Below are 19,420 nucleotides of genomic sequence, written 5' to 3'. Positions count from 1 at the left end.
CATAATTTTTCACTGCAGAACAGTTCACAAAAATCCCTGGCAGAGAACGGGGATTGATTTTAGCTTGCAAAAATCAAGTTTTGCTGGTCTTCACAAGAAAACCCTCTTCCTCTGTGGTTAATGCTGGAGACCAAACATTTTATGGGGAATTTAAAAAAATTGATAAAATCAATTTTTTTTCTAGGCAGAGGCTAATGGCACATTTACTCTTGGCTTCTAGGTGTTCCTCCATGAAAACAGAGAGGTATTTGCCCAACAGCATTTTGCCAAATCCTTTTGTTCTGATCTTTTTTCTCAAACCAGCAAACACAGGCAACTCCAGCAACTCCAGGCTGCTCCATCTCCTTTTTCCCACCATATCCTTAGGAAACGAGCTCTTGCATTTCTGGAGTTCCTTTCAACTTTAGCTCTTTCCTTGCAGTGGGGAGCTCATAGCAAAGTTCAACCACATCCTGGAAAAGAACGTTTGCCTTGACAGGAAAGCCAATGCCAAGCCTTAGCTCTCCTGGTTATCTGAACATCTCCTCATCACAACAGCATCAGAGCCAAAAGATGGCAAGTGCAGCTGAAACACCGATGTCTCCCTCCCAGAAACCACCAGCTGGCTCTAAGCAGAAAATAAAACATGACAGAAGTTCTGCTCCAAGGATGGAAAGTGCTGATGGCAAATCCTCCACGACCTAGAAGTGATCACAGAGCCCCAAAGACTGAAGAGAGAAAGCACCCTCCCAGATCAGGCAGGAATACTCTCCCAGCCCGCTTCCAAACCTTCTGCTTGACTTCGCTTTTGGTGGTGAAGGAAATCAAACGTGACACAAAGAAAGCCCAGTGCATGACTTCAACGGTGAGGCATTTTCAGAGCAAAGTGGGGAGCCCTGAGCTAAACCAATGTTGTCTGGAGGATCAGGCTGTAGAGCAGGGTCTGCTATCAAAAAACCTACTGCTGAGCCTGCAAGTAAACGTACGACCACCCACGCTTGCCTCCATCTCGCCGTTCCCCTGTCTCTCTCCTGTTGTGCCTCTCACTGTCAGCATGCAGGAATTTTGCTGCAAAGTTGGCCCCATCTTTATTACAGGCTTTTAGTTCTCCTGCATATAAATAGCACCAAGTATACACAGAAGCCAGCGATTAAGCACGGAAAAAAATCTCCTCTTCCCCGTATTATTAGCGAATCTGGGTCAATGAGTCTGCAACTCTAGTAACAAATTCTTAGAGTTGGTTAATGAGAGACAGAGCAAGAGTGAGCGGGATGGAGAAAAGGCAGGGTTCATGCCATAATCCCCGCTTAAGTCTTTCAGTGCAAGCAATGAAAGCAGCTGCATGACAGATGAGGAGCCTTGGAAATGGCACAGCTTATTGTAATCTGTTATATGGGCTCGACACCCAAGTCCACTGGCTCGTGTCAGTCCGAAGGCCACGCTCACGAGCCAAAGAGCTTTGAAAGATGTCATGGATTTGAAAGTCATCAAGTATGGGACGCAGAACTAGATGAAATTTTTGGCTGCTGGCTAAAGATAAAAACATCTTGTCAAAAATAATCGGTCTGCCACTCTCACTATAGGTCTTATTGGGAATTTTTGGACTGTGTTCTCACTAATATGCTGCATATGCGTAAGGGTTCATACACCGTGAGAGCAAACCCACGCCCCTCACTTGATGTATTATGGTTTTGCAAAATTGTTACCTTCTTTAGAAAGTGAAGTTTAATTTGAGGAGAGCAGAGGGCTGCTCAGCTCACTTTATCTTCTAGCCCTAAGCTCAGAGTCTGTTGCACAGTTTTGGGAGGTGATCAAGAGTAATGAGAAATGAGCAGCTGATGTCTTTTAAAGCAACTCCACAAATGGTTTCTGGGGACTGCTAGGTTGGAAGACTACATATTTTCCAAATCTAAATGCTCAGCTTGTCAGTCAGTGATCAGAATATTTATTTTTGTGATTTATTATTGTTCTCTAGAAACAGACAATGAGCACCGTAACACAGAGAACATTAAAAGATGCAACACTTCAGGCTGGAAAGACTGGTCTGGAGGAATGAACACAGCTGGAGACCTAAAGATGGGAGGAGAGGAGCAGATATGTGGACAAAACCCCTCATGTTCTATGGGGTGACTGCGTTCTGCTTAGGTTTACCGAATTCACGCAGAAATGGGGTCCAAGTTCCATAGATCGACAATGCTAAACTATTTTTCCCGATGGCTGTTACTCTGGGGAGGTCTGAAGCCCAATACCAATTTCTGATGTATCAGTTTGGTTAAATCAAGTGCTCTGTGCTCACTGCGAGTTAAGCCCAGCTTAGGAGGCCAATGGCCAGGACTTCAACAGTGGCTTTGCTGTTCTGTCACATACCACTTTCTTCGTGCATTCCCTTCTTCCACAGCCTGACCAAGGAGAGCCTCATGGCACATGTGTCAGGGCACCTTTTTCTTTAATGACAGCACCTACAGTCATTAGAGGAGAAGGACTCTGCCTTCAGTGGTTTCAGTGCTGTACAGAATAGCTCAAATATGGATTTTCATGGCAACAAGACAGACACAGATATTTTAATTTTATAGGATATTGTGCCAGTGGGATCTGTCTCGGAGATCCCTTTCCCTTCCTCCCAGCTCCAGGTGTTCACTGCTGCAGCAAGGACTGCAGACACAGCCTAAGAGCGACCCAAGAGATGCCAAAAACCTGCTGTATTCCTAAGTGCTGATGGTCCCTCAAGGGCACGACGTGGCTCTTGCTTTGAGGTGGGGACAGACCCTGTCATTGGGTCTGCAGGAGACCCATCACATATTCCTGATTAATCCCTCTGCACAGCAAAGATCTTTGAGTATTTTTCACATATTAAAAAAAAAAAAAAGAAAAAAAAAAAGGGTTGGTCTCCTTACACCCAATTCCTCTCCATTCATTCTTTCTTCACTTCCAAGACAACTTTTCCCCTACAGACAGTACAAACAGCCAGGACTGGTTTTCAGAGCAACATGTTAAGTTTCAAAAGCACTGCTCTGAACCAGTGTTTTAATTTTCCAATCATGACTGGGATTTGTTGAAGAGTTACAAGAACTTGTGCATGGCATAATCACTGACATTGAAATGGTCCATGCCCTCACCCTCTCCTCCTGCTGCCAGGGCAGCACGTAACAACTATTAATGCAAATAGACTCCCTGTTTCCATTGAGCCTTTTCTTCAGACCAGCTGTACCAAGTCATCTGCACCGGGAATTTATAAATAGTGACCATGTCATTCCAATGTTAATGGCTTTTAATGAAATTGAATAATGACACGCTTTCCCTTTTAATATCCCCAGAGCTGCAATTTTATTCCATCCCATGGTTTCAATACAGCGCTCATGGAAAGAGTGCTGGAGCTTAGCACATCCTTCCCACAGCCCATCAACGTGTTCCTTCCAGCACAGACAGGAACAAAAAAGAGGGAAACAATTTTGTTGTCTCTCCGATGCAGGAAACCCACCCATCCCCTACAGACAGGCAGCGTCATGGCACTGCACCACGAGGGCAGCTTGTGACACAGGGAGAAAAAAAGATTTGAAGAGTAATAGTGGTAATTTAGCTTCACTTTCAATGCATTGTTCTCCGAAACCCCCCGAAAAGCCAGTGTTTATGTTATTTTCATCCCTCGGGATTTGGGCTGTAAACAATGTGCACTTATGCCTTTCCCACCTCCAAAAAGCACGTTTGGAGAAAGGCCAGTACAGAAGATGTGCTGTCAGAGCCCTCCCCGGTCTGTGCATGTACCGTGGGTGACTCAGGTGGGGTGTGTGATGCTCGAGCCGAGGGCGTTACGAGCACAGTGTGATTTCCACACTCACTAAAAACATGTGAAAACTTTCCCCTAAGCACAGGAATTGTCCAGCTGCAGGACTACAGAGGAAGAAAAGATGTAGATGATGGAGCTCTGAGCAGCCTGGTCTAGTGGAAGGTGTCCCTGTGCATGGCAGGGGGTGGAACAAGATGAGTTTTAAGGTCCCTTCCATCTCAAAGCAGACTGTGATTCTGTGAAAGGCAAGAAAAGCACTCAGAGTGATGCTGCAAGTGCAGAAAGTAGAGCCCGGCCATTCACTCCTGCCTTCAACTTTTTCTAAGAAAACCGTATGATAAAAGGAACAAACCTGCTATTTTTCTTCACTTCTTAATTTTTACAGAAGCCTCTTTTATCTGTATCTTCTTCCTTCATAGTGGTTCTAAGGGTCTCTTTTTTTCTCCTCCTAATTACAACTTCTCTATACTCCAAGGACAGGAAAGAATTCAGTTTAAAAGAAAGAAACAGTAGAGCTATTTCAGTCCAAACAGGGATAGATAACCAGAGAGCCATTAGATTTAACAATAGCACCCATACAGGGCTTTTGATCTGTCCTAAGGGAGCCACAAAACAACAGGAGAAGGGGGGGGAAAGGTCTCCTTCCCCATAAGCCCTGCTTCCAACATGGTGCAGCATTTTTAAACTGTATCCACAGTTCCTTTTATATTTACACACAGTTTAAACAGTGATCTGGCAGCAAGAGGGGAAAATGCTTTGGGAGGAACGCATGGCTGACGAAGCTAAATAAAGAAGTGGCCAGGTCTTCAATCATCCTATATTTTATATATACAAAGGCTGCGATTCCACTAAGCTTTTCCAAAACAATATGTAAAGAATCCAAAACAGGGCAAGGGGATGGTAATAACTGGTTATAATTAAATCAGGGGGAAAGCACAGCTCTTCCAGTGTGCCAGGCTTGAGGCATGGCTGAGCACGAAGGGACTGGTGGTGGAAACCAATGGGACTGGTGGGACTGGGAGCTCTAATGGGCTGCAGGTAACTGCAAAGGGCTGAGCCCAGCCTGCGCTGGTGGGCTGGTGCCTCAGGCCAACACTGTCCCAGCAGGGAGATTTCAAATAAATTTAACACTGGCCAAACTCTCTTTCCAAGTCATCTGAAGAGCTGATGACTTCACTCAACTCATGTACATTCCAACCTGTACAACAGTATCACATTTTTTTGTTGGCTGTTTTAGTTAACATTCAGACAAACAAGCTACAGTTTTTTTCTAAATAAAGGACATCTTTGGAAACAAATCCAAAAATTTTTAATAGAAAAAAAAAAAAAAAAAAAAACGAAAAGTAGAGTTCTGGTCCAGAAACATAGGAAAACATTCAACCAAAAGAAGATGCATCCTTTTTTCCTTAGTTGAAATTTTTTAAAATGCAGTTTTCTGCTAAGCTGTGAAGCCAATCTGAGAGGCAGGTGGTTGTGCAACACTTGGCTGATGCATGGCTGAGCTATGAGATCCCTTTCCATGATATTTGCAGGACTTAATAAGAGGAAACAAGACCCACTTCAAGGCATTAAACTGTCCAAACTAAAGAAAATACAGTCATACCATTACTGGACACACCATGACCTCAGTCCCCTTCCTTCATCTCAGATTGTCTTCAATTATTTCAGCACAAAAAGGATTTGAGCAAGAGAGGTTTACTTTTAAGCTTTCATGTCAATCTTAATTCCAGTGGGATTTGATCCCAGCACACCTAAGCCAGTATTGACATTTTTCTCCCTTTACTCTCCCTTTGTCGTACCACAGCCAAGAGATGATAGAGGCAGGTGAAACAAAGAAATCTGGAGATAAGAGACAATTCCATACCTTGTTGAAGATAAATGCCCAATTTTTTTGGCCAGAAAATGTCCAAAGCCTTTTTATGCTCCCTCCTCCAGAGGAAAGAATCACTCCCAAAAGATGGGGTTAAGGTATGAACTGTAGAGCAAATAACACTGCAATTGTTCAGGTATCAAGTACTAGTTTACACCCTTTTTCTCACCTTTTTAAGGTCCAACACATCACACTCAGTCATTACCTTCTCAACAGTTCACTGCAGAGCTGCATGTTGTTGTTATTATCATAGCTGTATTTTTGGGGGGTTGTATTCTTTATAGATCATTTACACCTATAAACCCCCACTGTACTGTCAAAAGACAAACTCCTTAGTAACTGTGGAATTGGAAATTTTAGAAATCCCACACAAAACAATATAAACAGCTACCTAAACCCTCCCATTTCCACCCAGATGGCTCTTGTTTCAATCAACGGAATCAAACTAATTTAAAGTCTTGTTTGGATTTACTCAGAAAAACACACCTATAAATCACACTTGAAAAACTGTGGGGCTGTGGGAGAAAGAATTTGTTTCTCTTTGGGTGGTTCTTTGGGTTCTTCTTTTTTTTTTTTTTTTTTTTTTTTTTGTAGAACAAAATTTTACTACCAAACAAAAAATACATAATTAGGTGTTGACAGCTTAGAGCTTCTGTGGTTTTGGCCACAATAAAACACTGGCAGCAGCACAACTACACATTGTCCCTCCGCTTCTCCGAAATAGATGGCACCAAGTGTCTCCCACTTGCATCATCTCCCTGGGACTTCTGAGCTGGAAACATGCTGAAAGAAGGGATGCCAAAGCCTGAAGTCATCAAAATGGACCCACACGGGGGCTTTCCCTCAGTGCCAAATCCATCAGACATTGGGTGCTACGGGTGTGACCAGGCCCCTCAACTGCCAGCACATCAAGGAATTGGCCTCAGCTGAAGGGAAATGCACTCAGGATGTCTAAAAATAAAGCTGAAAACCATCTGAATGGCAGTGGCCAATGTCCATCCTGGCACAGCTGCGCCCATCGGTTCAAATCCATGGAGGACGGGCTGTGTGTGCCACAGCAAGGTGTGCCTGCCCTCTGGTACGTGTCTGACCACAGAATCACAGAATCCTTTAGGTTGCAAAAGACCTCCAAGATCAGCAAGTCCAACCTGCGACCAATCACCAGATCTGCTCTGTCAATGAGAGCAGAGCACTGAGTGCCACATTCAGTCGTTCCTTGAACACCTCCAGGGCAGGGGACTCCACCACATCCCGGGGTAGCCCCTTCCAATACCTGTCAACCATTTCCATGAAGAAATTCTCAAACCTCCCCTGGTACAGCTTGAGGCCGTTTCCTCTCATCCTGTCACTGATGACCTGGGAAAAAGGGTTGACCCCAACCCCTCCACCACCAATCAAGCTCCACCCAAACAACTCTCCCAACAATGGTCACTTCCCTGGAGAAAGAGCGTTTCCAAACCCCACAGCCCTCCGAGGCAGCAGAATATTGAGCTACAAGGCAGAATCACTCCCTTCAGCTACTCTTTCATTGCCACGGAGAGAAACAAGTCACAACCAGTGCTCCCAGTACCGCTGTTAGCCCCAGGGGAGAAGATGATGAAAAAGACAGGGAGAGCTTTGGAAGAGCATTCATTGGGTAGGGCAGAGATCCGAGGTGGTGAGCCTATGGTGATGAATGACAGCTGGAGAGGAACAGCAACCACTCCACAGTGATGCCCTGGCTCAGCGCAGGAATAGACACAGAAAAGGGAAATACAGGAATGTTAAGCACAGGAACATACTCAGCACTGACCTACCCAACATTTCTGCCCATCACCTTTAGTCCACAGGGAAAAGGAAACAAGGAATGCTCGATGCAGGGCTGTGTTCAGGACACACTGAGCAGGGAGCAAATCAGGGAGGGAGAAAATATGGTCAAGATCCAGAGGCATACAGGGAAGGCTTCTCCCTCCTTCTGGGACTGCCTAATGAGGTCATACCATTAATCTCATCTCAAAGGAAAATCTGAGCAACCAGCTAAGGGCTGCTTGATGTGGTTTGGAGATTGATTCTACCAGTGTGACCATAGACTTTGGTATTTACAGGAGTGTAGTTAATTCACACGGGCGTATAAACATTTACTAAATAGGAATGCATACAAAAAGATGGTTTGAAAATAGTTTGGTTTAAAATGAGAAGCATTTTTGACCTCTCTGGGAGGAATGTACCTCTGCCCTTTGGTTGGAGATGGTCAGCTGAGTGCTCAAAGAGGGTGGGAGAAACAAGGAACACATCCAGGGAGCTGGGAAGCCAATTTTTATTTTTGTTTTGCTTCTGAAACTATCTTTCAATATTTCCAAGACCAAGAGGCATTTTGAAGGAAACATGATCCCTTGACACATAATTTCGAAAAGGGGTTAATTTTGAATCAAAATGAATTTTTAAGAAGAAAAATGCGAACACTCCTATTAAATGATAAACTCCGGCTGTTCCACTCAGGTCTGGAATTTCAGGGAGAAACATCTTCACAGAGAATTTTATTAACTGATGATCAGTGTCCTTGTAAGGCAGATGAACCAGTGGCAGAGCTGGGAACCCTGAGCTGTGGGAGACCCCCACCCTGGCACCCAATGAAGGGAAATAATCTGCACTGCTATTAGGAAGTGCTGGAAACCATCTCACTGAGGGAGGAAAGGGCTGTTCTAACCAATTCATTCATTATGAATATTAAACAAATCAAGCTTTGAAGTGTAGTTCGTAACGAGTCAAACTTCCACTATTGTTCTGCTTGGTAAAATCAGGCTCTCCAGACAGCATTTGTCAATCTGATTATTATGTAGTTAAATGAGGGAGAAAAAAATTTGTTCTCTCTCACCTGCAAAAAGCTATCTGTGCCTTGTAATTATTTGCCTTGATAAATTTAATTTACTTGAGTTTTCCCTTCTAGATTTGACTGGTCAAGTTAAACTATAAAGATTATTCATGGAAAAGCAACCACAGTTGGTTACTAGGATACAAAAAAAAATCACTTAGTACATTCCTCCAATGAATAATCCCAGCAGAACACACACAAATTCAATAAATTATGAATTTCTCTTTCTCTCTTACATAAACACTGGGGTTGCAGAGGCATTTCTTGGAACCCTTAAATATAAATTCATCTCTTAATTACTATGCAATATCAAAACAAACAGAGGGGATAGCTGAGCCTTGCAGGTGAGCTGCATCCTTTGTCTAGACATGAAAGTTCTTCTGGAAGCAGGCAGGGTGCAAACGGACAGCAGATTCATTATTGCCAGTATCTCTGTGCAGACATTGGTATTTGGCATGCTCACATCCCTTTTCAAAGTGGATGACGTCAGCAGCAGGATAAGCTAATTTGGAAGAAGGCATTCTTATTTCAGAAAAAAAATCTCCCTCCCTGCACAATTCCATGGATATGAAAGGTCTTACATAAAGCACTTGTTGTCAGATCTCGGAATCCACAAGACAGAATCCCAGAATCATTTAGGCTGGCAAAAGACCTTTAAGATCATTGAGTGCAACCTCTGAGACCATCGAGTCCAACCTTTGAGGAAGACCAAGAGAGACAAGTTTTCCTGCATTGGTGGCAGCTGTTGGCCAGTCCATACAAAGCCACAACCTCAACACAGCACAACCCATGCTGCTGATGGGCAAAGCAACCTGCAACCAGACAAAGTCTGCCCCAAGCCACTCAGACATTTTTTGAAACAACACTCAGGCTCAGGAGATTGATTTTTGATACTTGACAGCATTTGGTCTTTGTGTGTCTGTGGTTGTATATTGCACTGTCTCTTCCTATCCCTCATAATATCCCTGGATAACAGCAATCTCCAGGCATGACCCAGAGTGCTGTTCAAGGCTGGGATATTTAAAGACACACTACAGGGTCTGTTGGCTCAGATCGGTTTTTATAAACTTTAACTGAGATGGATTTCCTTGAAATTCTGCCTTGCAAAGCATCTGTCCTTCTCACCCTCTCCCTTTGATCACATCAGCAGCACAAGTGGTGCTGTTCTGCTGCTGCCAAATCACCCAGTAATTGCTATCTAAGACTCAAATCAGATGCCAGTGTGAAGATCTGCCTTGAACTCTGCAGAGGACATCTCCTTTCCAGGAGAGATCAACCAAAATGCCCGGCATACTGAAATATCTGCAAGCCTTCCATGTGGATGGAACATGCTCTTTATCACTACAAGTGAAGCAACAGCCAGTTATTAAATTATTTCAGCTTTCATATTTAGAAACCCTTTCACTGTGCAGGACAAAGTAATCAAGAGTTTTTGATGGTGTCCTGAGGAAAGGACTGCCACGGAACAGACCCTAAAGAGGTGTTTCTCCAGGACACACCACTGTGCCAGGAGCCTACAGGGATTATCTAGCCCACCTTTACCCATAACTGGCTCTACTAATTCCATTCCTAGCTGATGAATAACAAACTTGTTCTTTAAGACCTCCAGTGATAGAAATATTCCAATGTACTGTACTCCACCAAGGCTTGGCATTGGTGATAACCTGCCTGGCTGCATTCTGGAGCACATGTCCTCAGAGATCCTGGTCCTGTCTTCTCCCCACAAAAGTAATTCACTGCAGCCTCTTAGCTGCTCCTCTTAACAGCAATTTTGGCCAGTATTGGGATGCTAGAACATACAGATCCTAAGCAGCAAGTGTTTTCTGTTGCCAGGAAAAAAATCTCTATCCAACTGTGTCGAGTTTAAGACCCCAGGCAATAGCAACTTTCCCTCATTAGGAATTATGCTTTCAACCTTAGCATCACACCGAGGAGATAACTTCTGAACTGCACTCCATAAATTACAGAACACATTAAGCTGAGAAGCCGGTGTCCCGATGAGACCAAACCAGATAACAGCCTGAGAAAAGCTGTTGCCACAGTGCCAGTTATCGCTGAGCAAAGAAAGATAAACTTGAATGAAATTATTTCATTTGTGCTGCCAAACGGGATAGTCTATCTTTTATCTCTGGCTTCTTAAGGCAGGACTTGGGAGGATTTATTGTTTGAGCAATGGAGGAGTGCAAAAAATCAAACAACTTTTTTCCCTGGCATTTGGAAACCTGATGGAAAACTTTTGCTCTAGGAAATTCTTTCCTGACTGTCTTCCATGTTGCCACACGGGCAATGAAAATCAGAGCTTTGCTTTTATGTGGTCTTTTCTCCCATGTAGCCACTAGACATTATGCCATCAGGAGTGCAACAATAGGAAAATGGATAAAATAGGAGAATTCCTAAAGGACAAAAGTCTCATTATTATGTAAATATCCACAGCTAAACAAGAAAACTTCAAAAATGAAACCTGTTAAGTGCAACTATCTGGCCAACAACGTTATAAACACAACTCCATCCATTTCTCTCCCTTCAAAGCATCAGCAGCTCTTAAAAAAATTCTAAATGTGATTTCTCTGCTGCACTGGGAAGCTTTGAAGTGCAGTTAAATGTTTTTTCCTTTAAAGAATTTTCCTGTGTAATTCCAGCAGTAAGCAAGAAGTAATTTCTTATGTTCTGATTTGGTTTCTTTATGCCAGTCCTGTTGGTGCAGAAAGGAAAAAAAGACGTGGTTTTTGCAGGAGCAGGGGAAGGATTGGGGTCTGATCCTCTCAGGAGGAGGTCTCTGAGCTGCTCCACTACCAGATGTCTGAAGGAGCCGAGAGAGCAAAAGCTCCTGGGTGGAAAGCAAGCCCCGCTTACACAAAGCACAGGAAGATATCTCCCTGGACACAGAGGGGAAAACAAATTAACAAGCAAGAAATCACTTTCTCCTCCCTCACTCCTCCCCAAAGCCCTACTTCAACTGTTCAGACACCAGGAATTTAATGTTGCAGCACTCAGTAATTGAGACAACAGGGCATCCAGGTCTGAAGGGAAAAGCTGGCACAGGTATAATGAAGTAAAACTTTCAACGACACATCTCAGTGCCAATGATTCATGTTTTTTAACACATGGAGGGAAAACAAATACAGCCGTCATCAGGACATGGAACAACTCAGAGTAAACAGCACCTCCTTCCCACCAAAAGCATCCTCCCATGGGCACAAATCTGATCTAAGGGACCCTTGGGAAGGGATTGCTCCTGTTGATGCCTACGGGCAGTCCTGCTGTACATGCAGCATGCAAATCCCAAGGTGGGAAGGGGAGCTCTTCAGGGAAGTGGTAGGACTTTGCACGCTAAGGGCACTGGGGCCACCAAACAGAGACATGGACCACTGGCACAGGGTCTGTCCCCTCCAGGGCACAGTAGATCAGTGACACTGAGGGCAAGGGTCAGAAGACGCCTAAATGAGAAGACAGAATAAAGTATGGAAATCCTCCTACAGCAAAACTTCCTCCAACTGTCCCATGAAAAGCTTCTCCAAGATGTGATATGGAGCCAGGTCCTTTCCAACAGCCCTTCGGGCTCCCATCCCTTTCTGCACTTGTTGGTATGTGAGCACAACTTTGCCCTCTGGGTAAGTCTGAAGAACAGTGCATTTTGATGCCAGGAAGGCACAAAAGTGTGGCTCAGGAGCCCATGAGGAGCAGGGAAGGTGCAGGTCATGAGTCAGCCCTGTGGTTTGGCTGCCACGGCAAGAACCAGAGGCAGGCGCGGGACGCCAAACTGCTCCAGGCAGGGGAAGGGAGACCAACACAGGAGATAAGATGCATGGAAATACAAAGAGAAGAGATGGAGGAGATAGCACACACCTTGCCCATAAGGAAATTCAGATGGGATCTGACACGTGTTTTAGGGAATCACACCTGGCCTCATCCCATCTTGCAGCACATGAAGCCGCCCCAGCAAGAGAGGGGTTCTTGCTCGCTCTATCCTGGCCTGGTTCAGCAGATTTCCTTCCCTGCTTCTCTCCTGAACCCACCACATCCATCACGGTGACGTGCACGCTCCACCTTAGGAAAGCCTGCTCTTAATTTAGCTCCCAAGCCGCACAGATAGGCTCTGTAAACAGTGGGATGCTGATGAGAAAGAAAATGTTTCCTTTCAAGGCAAACTGTGCAGCAGGACACTGACTGCCCGAAAGTGCAACTGCAAAACTCAATGAGCTTGAATGCTAAATCCACTGGAGCTAATGAGGACTGAGGTGCTTATTTGCATTCCTAATTGAAAAGCCATTGAATGTGACATGCAAAGAGGATCCTTACTAGAACAGGAAGAGAAGCACAGCATAAGCTTCAAGGTGACTCATCCCTTTCATGTCAAGCAAACATTAATGCCCGTACATTTAAACTTCACTGCCTAAACACCTTAAACACACTTAAGCACTTCCATAGGTTGTCAAATTATAATGTGCTGGGAAGCAGCAATTTCCTTTGCCTGCGGTGAGGGCTCTCTAAGGGTTTTGCCTACACACACAGACTTGGGGGTGTGATTTTCACCATCTACATGAGGGTGAGATGGTGACACACAGGTCCTCCTGACCTGCAGCAATTATCTAAAGAAATAAAAGGGGGAAAGTGCCGTTGCCAGATATCCTACCTCTGAGAAAAGCAATTCCCCTCTACAGCATAAGCAGCAAAAGAGAGGGCACTTGCCCAGCATTATCCAGCGTGACAGCGGAGAGAACAAAAAGCTGTTGCTTTAATGACACACTTGGCAACATTCTGTGTGCGTCTGACAGCCCATCGGCCATGGGGCATGACACACAGCTCCATTTAACGCTGTCCTGATAGGTGGTGCCTTCCTGGATTCGAGTACAGTCGTGTCTCCAGTCTCAGCAGCCAAGATACCAATGGCAGCACTGAATTAACTGTGCCAGTTGGCTGCAGCACAGTTTTGGGTATGTACTGTGCAAGGCTGGTTAAAGATAGTCCTCAGTATACGATCAACCTGTTCCAGCTCTAAATCACAGCGAGGGCTGAGCAGCTTCACAGGTTTCCTTTTCAAGAGTGGAAAAGCAGAAGACTATTCAGGAAGCAGAGAATTAATTTATTTTTTTGCACTTCTCTGACCTTCTTCATGAAGATGCTTCATAATTAATTAACTCTCGTATATCCATGTGAGCCAAACAGTGTTTCCTACCTTCCTTACATTCAAAGCAAGGCTATGACAAAGTCACTCGCTCAAAGGTCACACAGGGAGTCATCAAAATCAATGACAAGACTCTAGAAACTTCAACTCCCAGCCTAAAAGATGCAGAAAAACAGGCAGAATAGCAGTGGATTAACACCTGCAGTCAGTGTTGATCAGAGTTGAACCAAACCCAAACCAAAAACTGGTCTGAACAGGTACCTTTTGCACTCAAACCAGAACAACCTGAACTGTTATTTTGTAGTTTTCTTGAAGTCAGACTGGAGCCAAATCAAACAATTTACTGAACTCCTCACAATACCAAGAACTCATCACTAGCAGCTAAAGGGGGAGGAGGGACCAGAAAACAAATCTAAACAAAAGTGCTCCTTGAAGCCGAGATTTTAGCCCCTGGAAAAGGCAGAGATATCTTTTCCCACTACATGATCTTTGCTCCTCATTTCTTACAAAAGAAGTGAATCAGTTTTTTGAAAAGGGATACATGGAAGCATCATCATTTACTCACAAGCTGTAAATTCCTGTTGCTCTGCTGTAACCAGGACCCTACAACCATCACTGTTTCACAAAGCCTGGCAGATGGGAGCATCAGTCTGGTGAAGGTCTAAAATTGGGATTTCTGACTCTCTGGGAAAGGGTTAGTTATTAAAAGCATTTTTCTTAAGAATACAAAATAATTTCTTGAAACTAAGTCACTTCTGCCAGAACAAGCCCCATTCTCCCTTGTGTTTACCAGACACAAATGCCACTCATACTTGGTATTCCTCGCAGTTGTGAGGAAGGCTGTGGGAGAAGCACTGCAATCAGATCCCAGCCAGATTCTAAATAGGGAATCTGGCTCCTTTGTTAAATACCAATGACCCTATTTGGGTCAGGATCAACAACTGGATCCCAAATGGAAAGTCCTTCACTTGTGCCTTGGCCAGTGAGTGCCTCCTGCCCGCCCTGCCCGCCCTGCCTGCCCCAGCAGCTGTCTACCTTCACCCTGCCACGATGAGCTGCCACAGGGACACTTGCTGCCTGTCCCAGTCTCCCAGACATTTCCCCTCACAGCTGCACAGAGGGGGGCTCTGCTGGGTCAGGGGAATTTTCACCTCTCCCAACCTGCCAGTCCTGAAGCCCCACTGAGCTCCCAGCACCATCTATTAACCATTTTCTGAACCCTGTTCACAGTCTCTGCCAAGGACAGCATTTAGCACGGAACAATTAGCCCCATCCACAGTGCTGGGGTGTGCTGCTTGCTGCCTCTCTCACCTGTGAGTTAACTCAGAGCACCCCTGTGAGGAGCGCTGCAGGTGACCAGCCACAAAGCCATAAAGCCCATGTCCATATGCAACCCACCCACCACCACCATCACATGGCCTCCCAGCCCACTCTGCAGGCCAGGCCAGGCCAGGCTCTGCCCATCGGCTGCAATGCTGCACTCCTACTTTATCACCTGCAGGAGACAGGAAAACACTGTGCCTCAAAAATAAAGAATTCACTCTTGCCTAACCACCTGCCCGCAAAGCACCTCAAACAATGGGCAGTGAGTGGTGAGGGGAGGGAGGCAGGAAAATATCGACACCCAAGCGTAAATTCCCACACTGTGCTGGAGATGCAGTGGAAGATCCTCCCGCTGGAGATGCAGGAGGGTCGGGGATGGGCTGGCGCCAGGAGCCACAGAGGAACACGAAGATTGTGCTCACTCCTCCAGCTCAGGCCAGCTGCAGGAGCAATGTGTCCTGTATCATTTAGCTGTCATCCAGATAAGAGCAATTTCCACCACCACCTCAGGCCCGTTGTTAAGCGTATCTGACACATCTCAGCTCTTTTCCATTCAAATGCCTCCTCAACCCGTTCAAATATAGAAGCTGCCTTTCATTAGCCACAGCCTATTACTCATTTCAATACCACTCTGTTTAGAACCTCGCTGTTAATTTGACAAAGCCTTCACCCATTGTGTGTTAACCATCAGCTACCTGGCAAACACAAGTTTCCCAAGCCCCCGACACAAATTTCTCCGGCACCGATAGCGTGTGCTCGTGTATCATAACATGGAAATGGGGAGAAAAAGGATGAAGCTGTGCAAGAATTTAAAGATGCAACAAGCAAAGAAAACATTTGAACAAATTTAGGGATAAAAATGAGCTGAAATGTGTTCAGTAGGATTTAAAATTGAATTCCACTGTTTGAAAAAAGTGTTAACTTTTCTATAGAAAACAGGAATTATTGATTGTTTGTTTTTTCCAGGGGCCAAGTCGTTCCATATTCCCTCTACATTTGACCACAATGAAAATCCTTTTTCTACCTTAAGCTATTTATGGTGAACAACAAAAATTATTCTGCAGTGAATCAATTTAACACAAGTATGCAAATTTTAGTTTGGGGATGTTTGGTTTGGTTGTTTGGTTTTTATTAATAAGTTACTGCAGCCCATGCATGGATCAGGGGAGAGCAATTCCTCTGTCAGTCAAAATGAGAGTGAAAGTGCCTTGCTCAGTCTGCCAGGGTGAAGAAAGAGGTGCATTTTGGACCAAGAAGAGGAAAGATGTAATTCTGACTGATTATCTTTGAGTAATTTTAAACAGCTCTAGCATTTATAAATAGGATTTTCACCCAACAGTTTAGTCTTCTGGAAAACTTTATCATTTTCAAAAAGTCTGTTCCAAGAACAGTTCTAAACCTGCTTCCCTCCGTAATGTCATTTGGACAATGAAAGACAAACAATTCATTTGAGCACATCAATGTGAAAAATTGCTGAATTGGCCCCAACTCGACAGAAATACATTTTATAAACTTCCAAAATGCAAACATCCAAAAGCTCTTCTGCAGCCACAGGTTAACAGCTGCTTCTGACAGTCATTACTCTGTAAAAACCGAAGGCAGCTGAACTTGGGGGGAAAGACACATTTTCAGCATCGTCCAGCACATGAGCAAAGGCGTTCAAGTGTCCTGCATAGCTTTGCCTTGCGCAATTCGACAAATGTTTGCAAATGGACCATCCCCAGCGAAGCGCTCCTTACAGACAGTCTCCACCTGGCAAGACAGGACAGAGGTTTTCTAGGCCACTAGAACAAACGTTTGAGCTGGGAGGTCTACATAAATCAAGCCATCATTTTTCTCCATCAAACTTTTCCTCTTTCTTAGGAAGTTCTTTTGAAAGCACCGCGAGGAACTCCTGAATCACAGAGCTGCGGTGCAGCTGATGTCATCCCTTTTTTTAAATTCACGTGTGTAAGGCTGAGCATGTGAAGGCTGCTCAGGAGAGACTGTTCTAGCACTAGGCAGAACGGCTGATACAACTCTCAACCTTCTGGAACAGAGCTCACAGCTAGATCCCACGTCCCAGCAGGCACAAATATTTTTTCTTTGGGAAGTTCTAGCCCTACCGAGGCAACCTCTCCTGACCCAAGGATATTTCCCTGGCTTTTTTTATTTCCCTCAGGTTTTCAGCATGTGCCCTTTGCTGCTGCCTCTAGCTGAAAAGCCAACCCACAAAATGAATTTTCTCCAAGGTCATGCACTCCTTACAATGCCTTTATTTGCCAGTTGGTGAAGTATTTAATAAAATGAAAACTTCCTTATTGTGAAAGGAGCTAATGTCCCATTTAAATGTATCAGAGAATGAGAGGAGATGCAACTAGAAATCTAATCACTGGTTCATAGCTAAACCACAAGCTTAGCAGCTTTCTTTTGTGCCCCGAAGGTCCCAGGCACCCTCTCTTTGCAAAGACAATATATGGCACATCCAAATGCAAATCTATTCCTCTCTTTATTTCTATATTGAGCTCCCTGGCTGATTGCAGGGAGGCATGTGTATGTGTTCAATAGGTCCTCCTGCTTCTTTAAATAAGTTTAATAATACCCTTTTTATTTATGGGAGCCCTAAGTACAAAGGATGCAATGCAGGAGCTCTGCAAGAGCAGAAAAGAGAAGAAAAGCAAACTAGCTGAAGATACAGCCTGGCAAAGGCTCAGTAATTCAACACTGTTGATTCTATAGAGACCAACTGCTTTTATTATGCACAGATTCTCTGGGGGGGGGGGGGGTAAAGCCCCACAGTTATGAACTCGCAAAGGAAAAGAATCTGTACATCTCTCGTGTAAGAGCAAAATTCGCTAAAAGGCAGTTTAGAAACCAGGGCAGCCCAACGAACATTTCAGACCTTATTTCAAACAGTTTTCTTCTGGCGACTCCAAACTACTAAGGTCTGCACATTAAAAAGTTCCATTAAAATTATATTAAAAAAAAAAAAAAAAGAGGACGGGAAAACGAAACAGAAAGCCTTTAGGAGGATTCGGTCAAAGGGCTGGGGATCGCCGCTTCAGCAGCGGGATCAGCCCCACTTCACCCGCGTCCGTGGCTCCCCCGTGGGCTCAGCCGTGCCCCGCGCTCAGCATCACCCCTGGTGCCCGCCGCGGGTCATTGAAAACAATCATACTTGAAAAAAACCTGGAAATTTTCGACTTCGCCCGGGCCGCTCCGCAGGGTCGCGGGGGGCTCGGACCGGGGGCTCGGCACAGCCCGCCCCGGCTCGGCTCGGCTCGGCTCGGCTCGGCTCCCCCCGCTCGCCCGCAGCATCCCCCGGGGCAGGACGCGCCCCCGGCCCCGCAGTCCCCGCGCCCCCCGCCGGTACCTGCCAGGGTCTTGTGCACCGTGTTGCCCATCGCTCGCTCGCTCGGCGGCGCGGCGGAGCCCGGGGCCACCCGGAGCTCCGCAGGGCCATGGACAGCGCCCGCCTCCCGCCGCCGCTCCGCGCCCGCCCCCGACCCGCCCCGCGGTCCCTCCCCGCCCGCCCCGCCCGAGCCGCGGCCGAGCCCGGGATGCCGCTGCCCTTCTGCCCTCCCTGCCCCGGTGCCTCTCCGGGATGCCCGGGGGCTGCGGGAACGCGCCCTGCGCGGGGCGGTGGCGGGGGTGCGGCGCTCCGGCGAGCACTCGCTGGCATCTGTCGGAGCAGCTGCCAGCCGGGCTTTGGGCAAACAGGGGGCCGGCTGTTCTCCGGGGCGCCCGCTGACCCCCGGACAGACCTTTTGCTTCTCCCTCTTAGGGAAAAAAAAACAAATCTTCTTCCTCCCGTGGCGAAACCAGTGGTTTGGAGAGCATCCAGCGGTACCCTCGGGGCACACCTGTCCATCAGCAACACCTTCCCGAGGGGTACCAGCTGCAGTGGGAAGCACTGGGAGTGGGCAAGCCCGAGCTCTCTCCCCGTCCGTCTCATTTCCCTACAGGTGACCTTGGATAAGCCACTTTGCATCTCAGTGACGTGACTTCCCCACCTGGGAATTGAGGGAATTAGCAGGAGTGTTGTGTTGGCAAATGCATGATTAGTTTGAAGCACGGCAATGCCACGGTGACGAAGGACACCTCAGCCCACAGCCTCCAGTGCAGTATTGACAATATTGGATTCACAGTTTCTCTCCCTTCTGATCTCAGACAAAAAAAATATGCTTATAGCCCCATCAGAGAAGAGCGAGGGTTTCCTTCCTCCTCCTGGCCACACTTATGCTGCCGAGGGGTGATGATGCTGAGGAGTGATGCTGCCAAGCCCTTCCTCTCTGAGGCAGCTTCCATAGTTCTCAGACTGGGAGAACTTGGAGCCTCAGGGCTACAAAACGTGCTGCAACCAGCACATTGGTCTGATGCCACAGTGCACAGTGATTGGGAAAAGCCACTGTGTCACTTAGCAGAAATCACATCTGTGGACTATCACATGTCCAGGGATACCAAAAAAAAAAAAAAAAAAAAAAAAAAAAAAAAAAAAAAAAAAAAAAA

At 45.8% G+C, this 19,420-nt stretch overlaps 1 protein-coding gene across 1 annotated transcript in view; it reads right to left on the bottom strand.

Annotated features, from left to right (window-relative positions):
• Nucleotides 1-18,372, bottom strand: part of NEURL1B (neuralized E3 ubiquitin protein ligase 1B) — a 49,391-nt gene extending 31,019 nt beyond the window's left edge. Inside the window, exon 1 of the mRNA XM_027901389.1 lies at nucleotides 18,285-18,372. Coding sequence (XP_027757190.1) covers nucleotides 18,285-18,315 — 31 coding nt within the window. The 5' untranslated portion in view covers nucleotides 18,316-18,372. The remainder of the gene's footprint in view (nucleotides 1-18,284) is intronic.
• Between the last annotated feature and the right edge of the window lie 1,048 nt (nucleotides 18,373-19,420).

Source organism: Empidonax traillii, unplaced genomic scaffold (assembly GCF_003031625.1).
Source record: "Empidonax traillii isolate 1590-97213 ecotype Southwest subspecies unplaced genomic scaffold, ASM303162v1 scaffold22:size5013007, whole genome shotgun sequence".
Taxonomy (NCBI): Eukaryota; Metazoa; Chordata; class Aves; order Passeriformes; family Tyrannidae; genus Empidonax; species Empidonax traillii.
The sequence above is the reverse complement of the archived record's forward strand: the minus strand, read 5'-3'. Positions and strand labels throughout refer to the sequence as shown.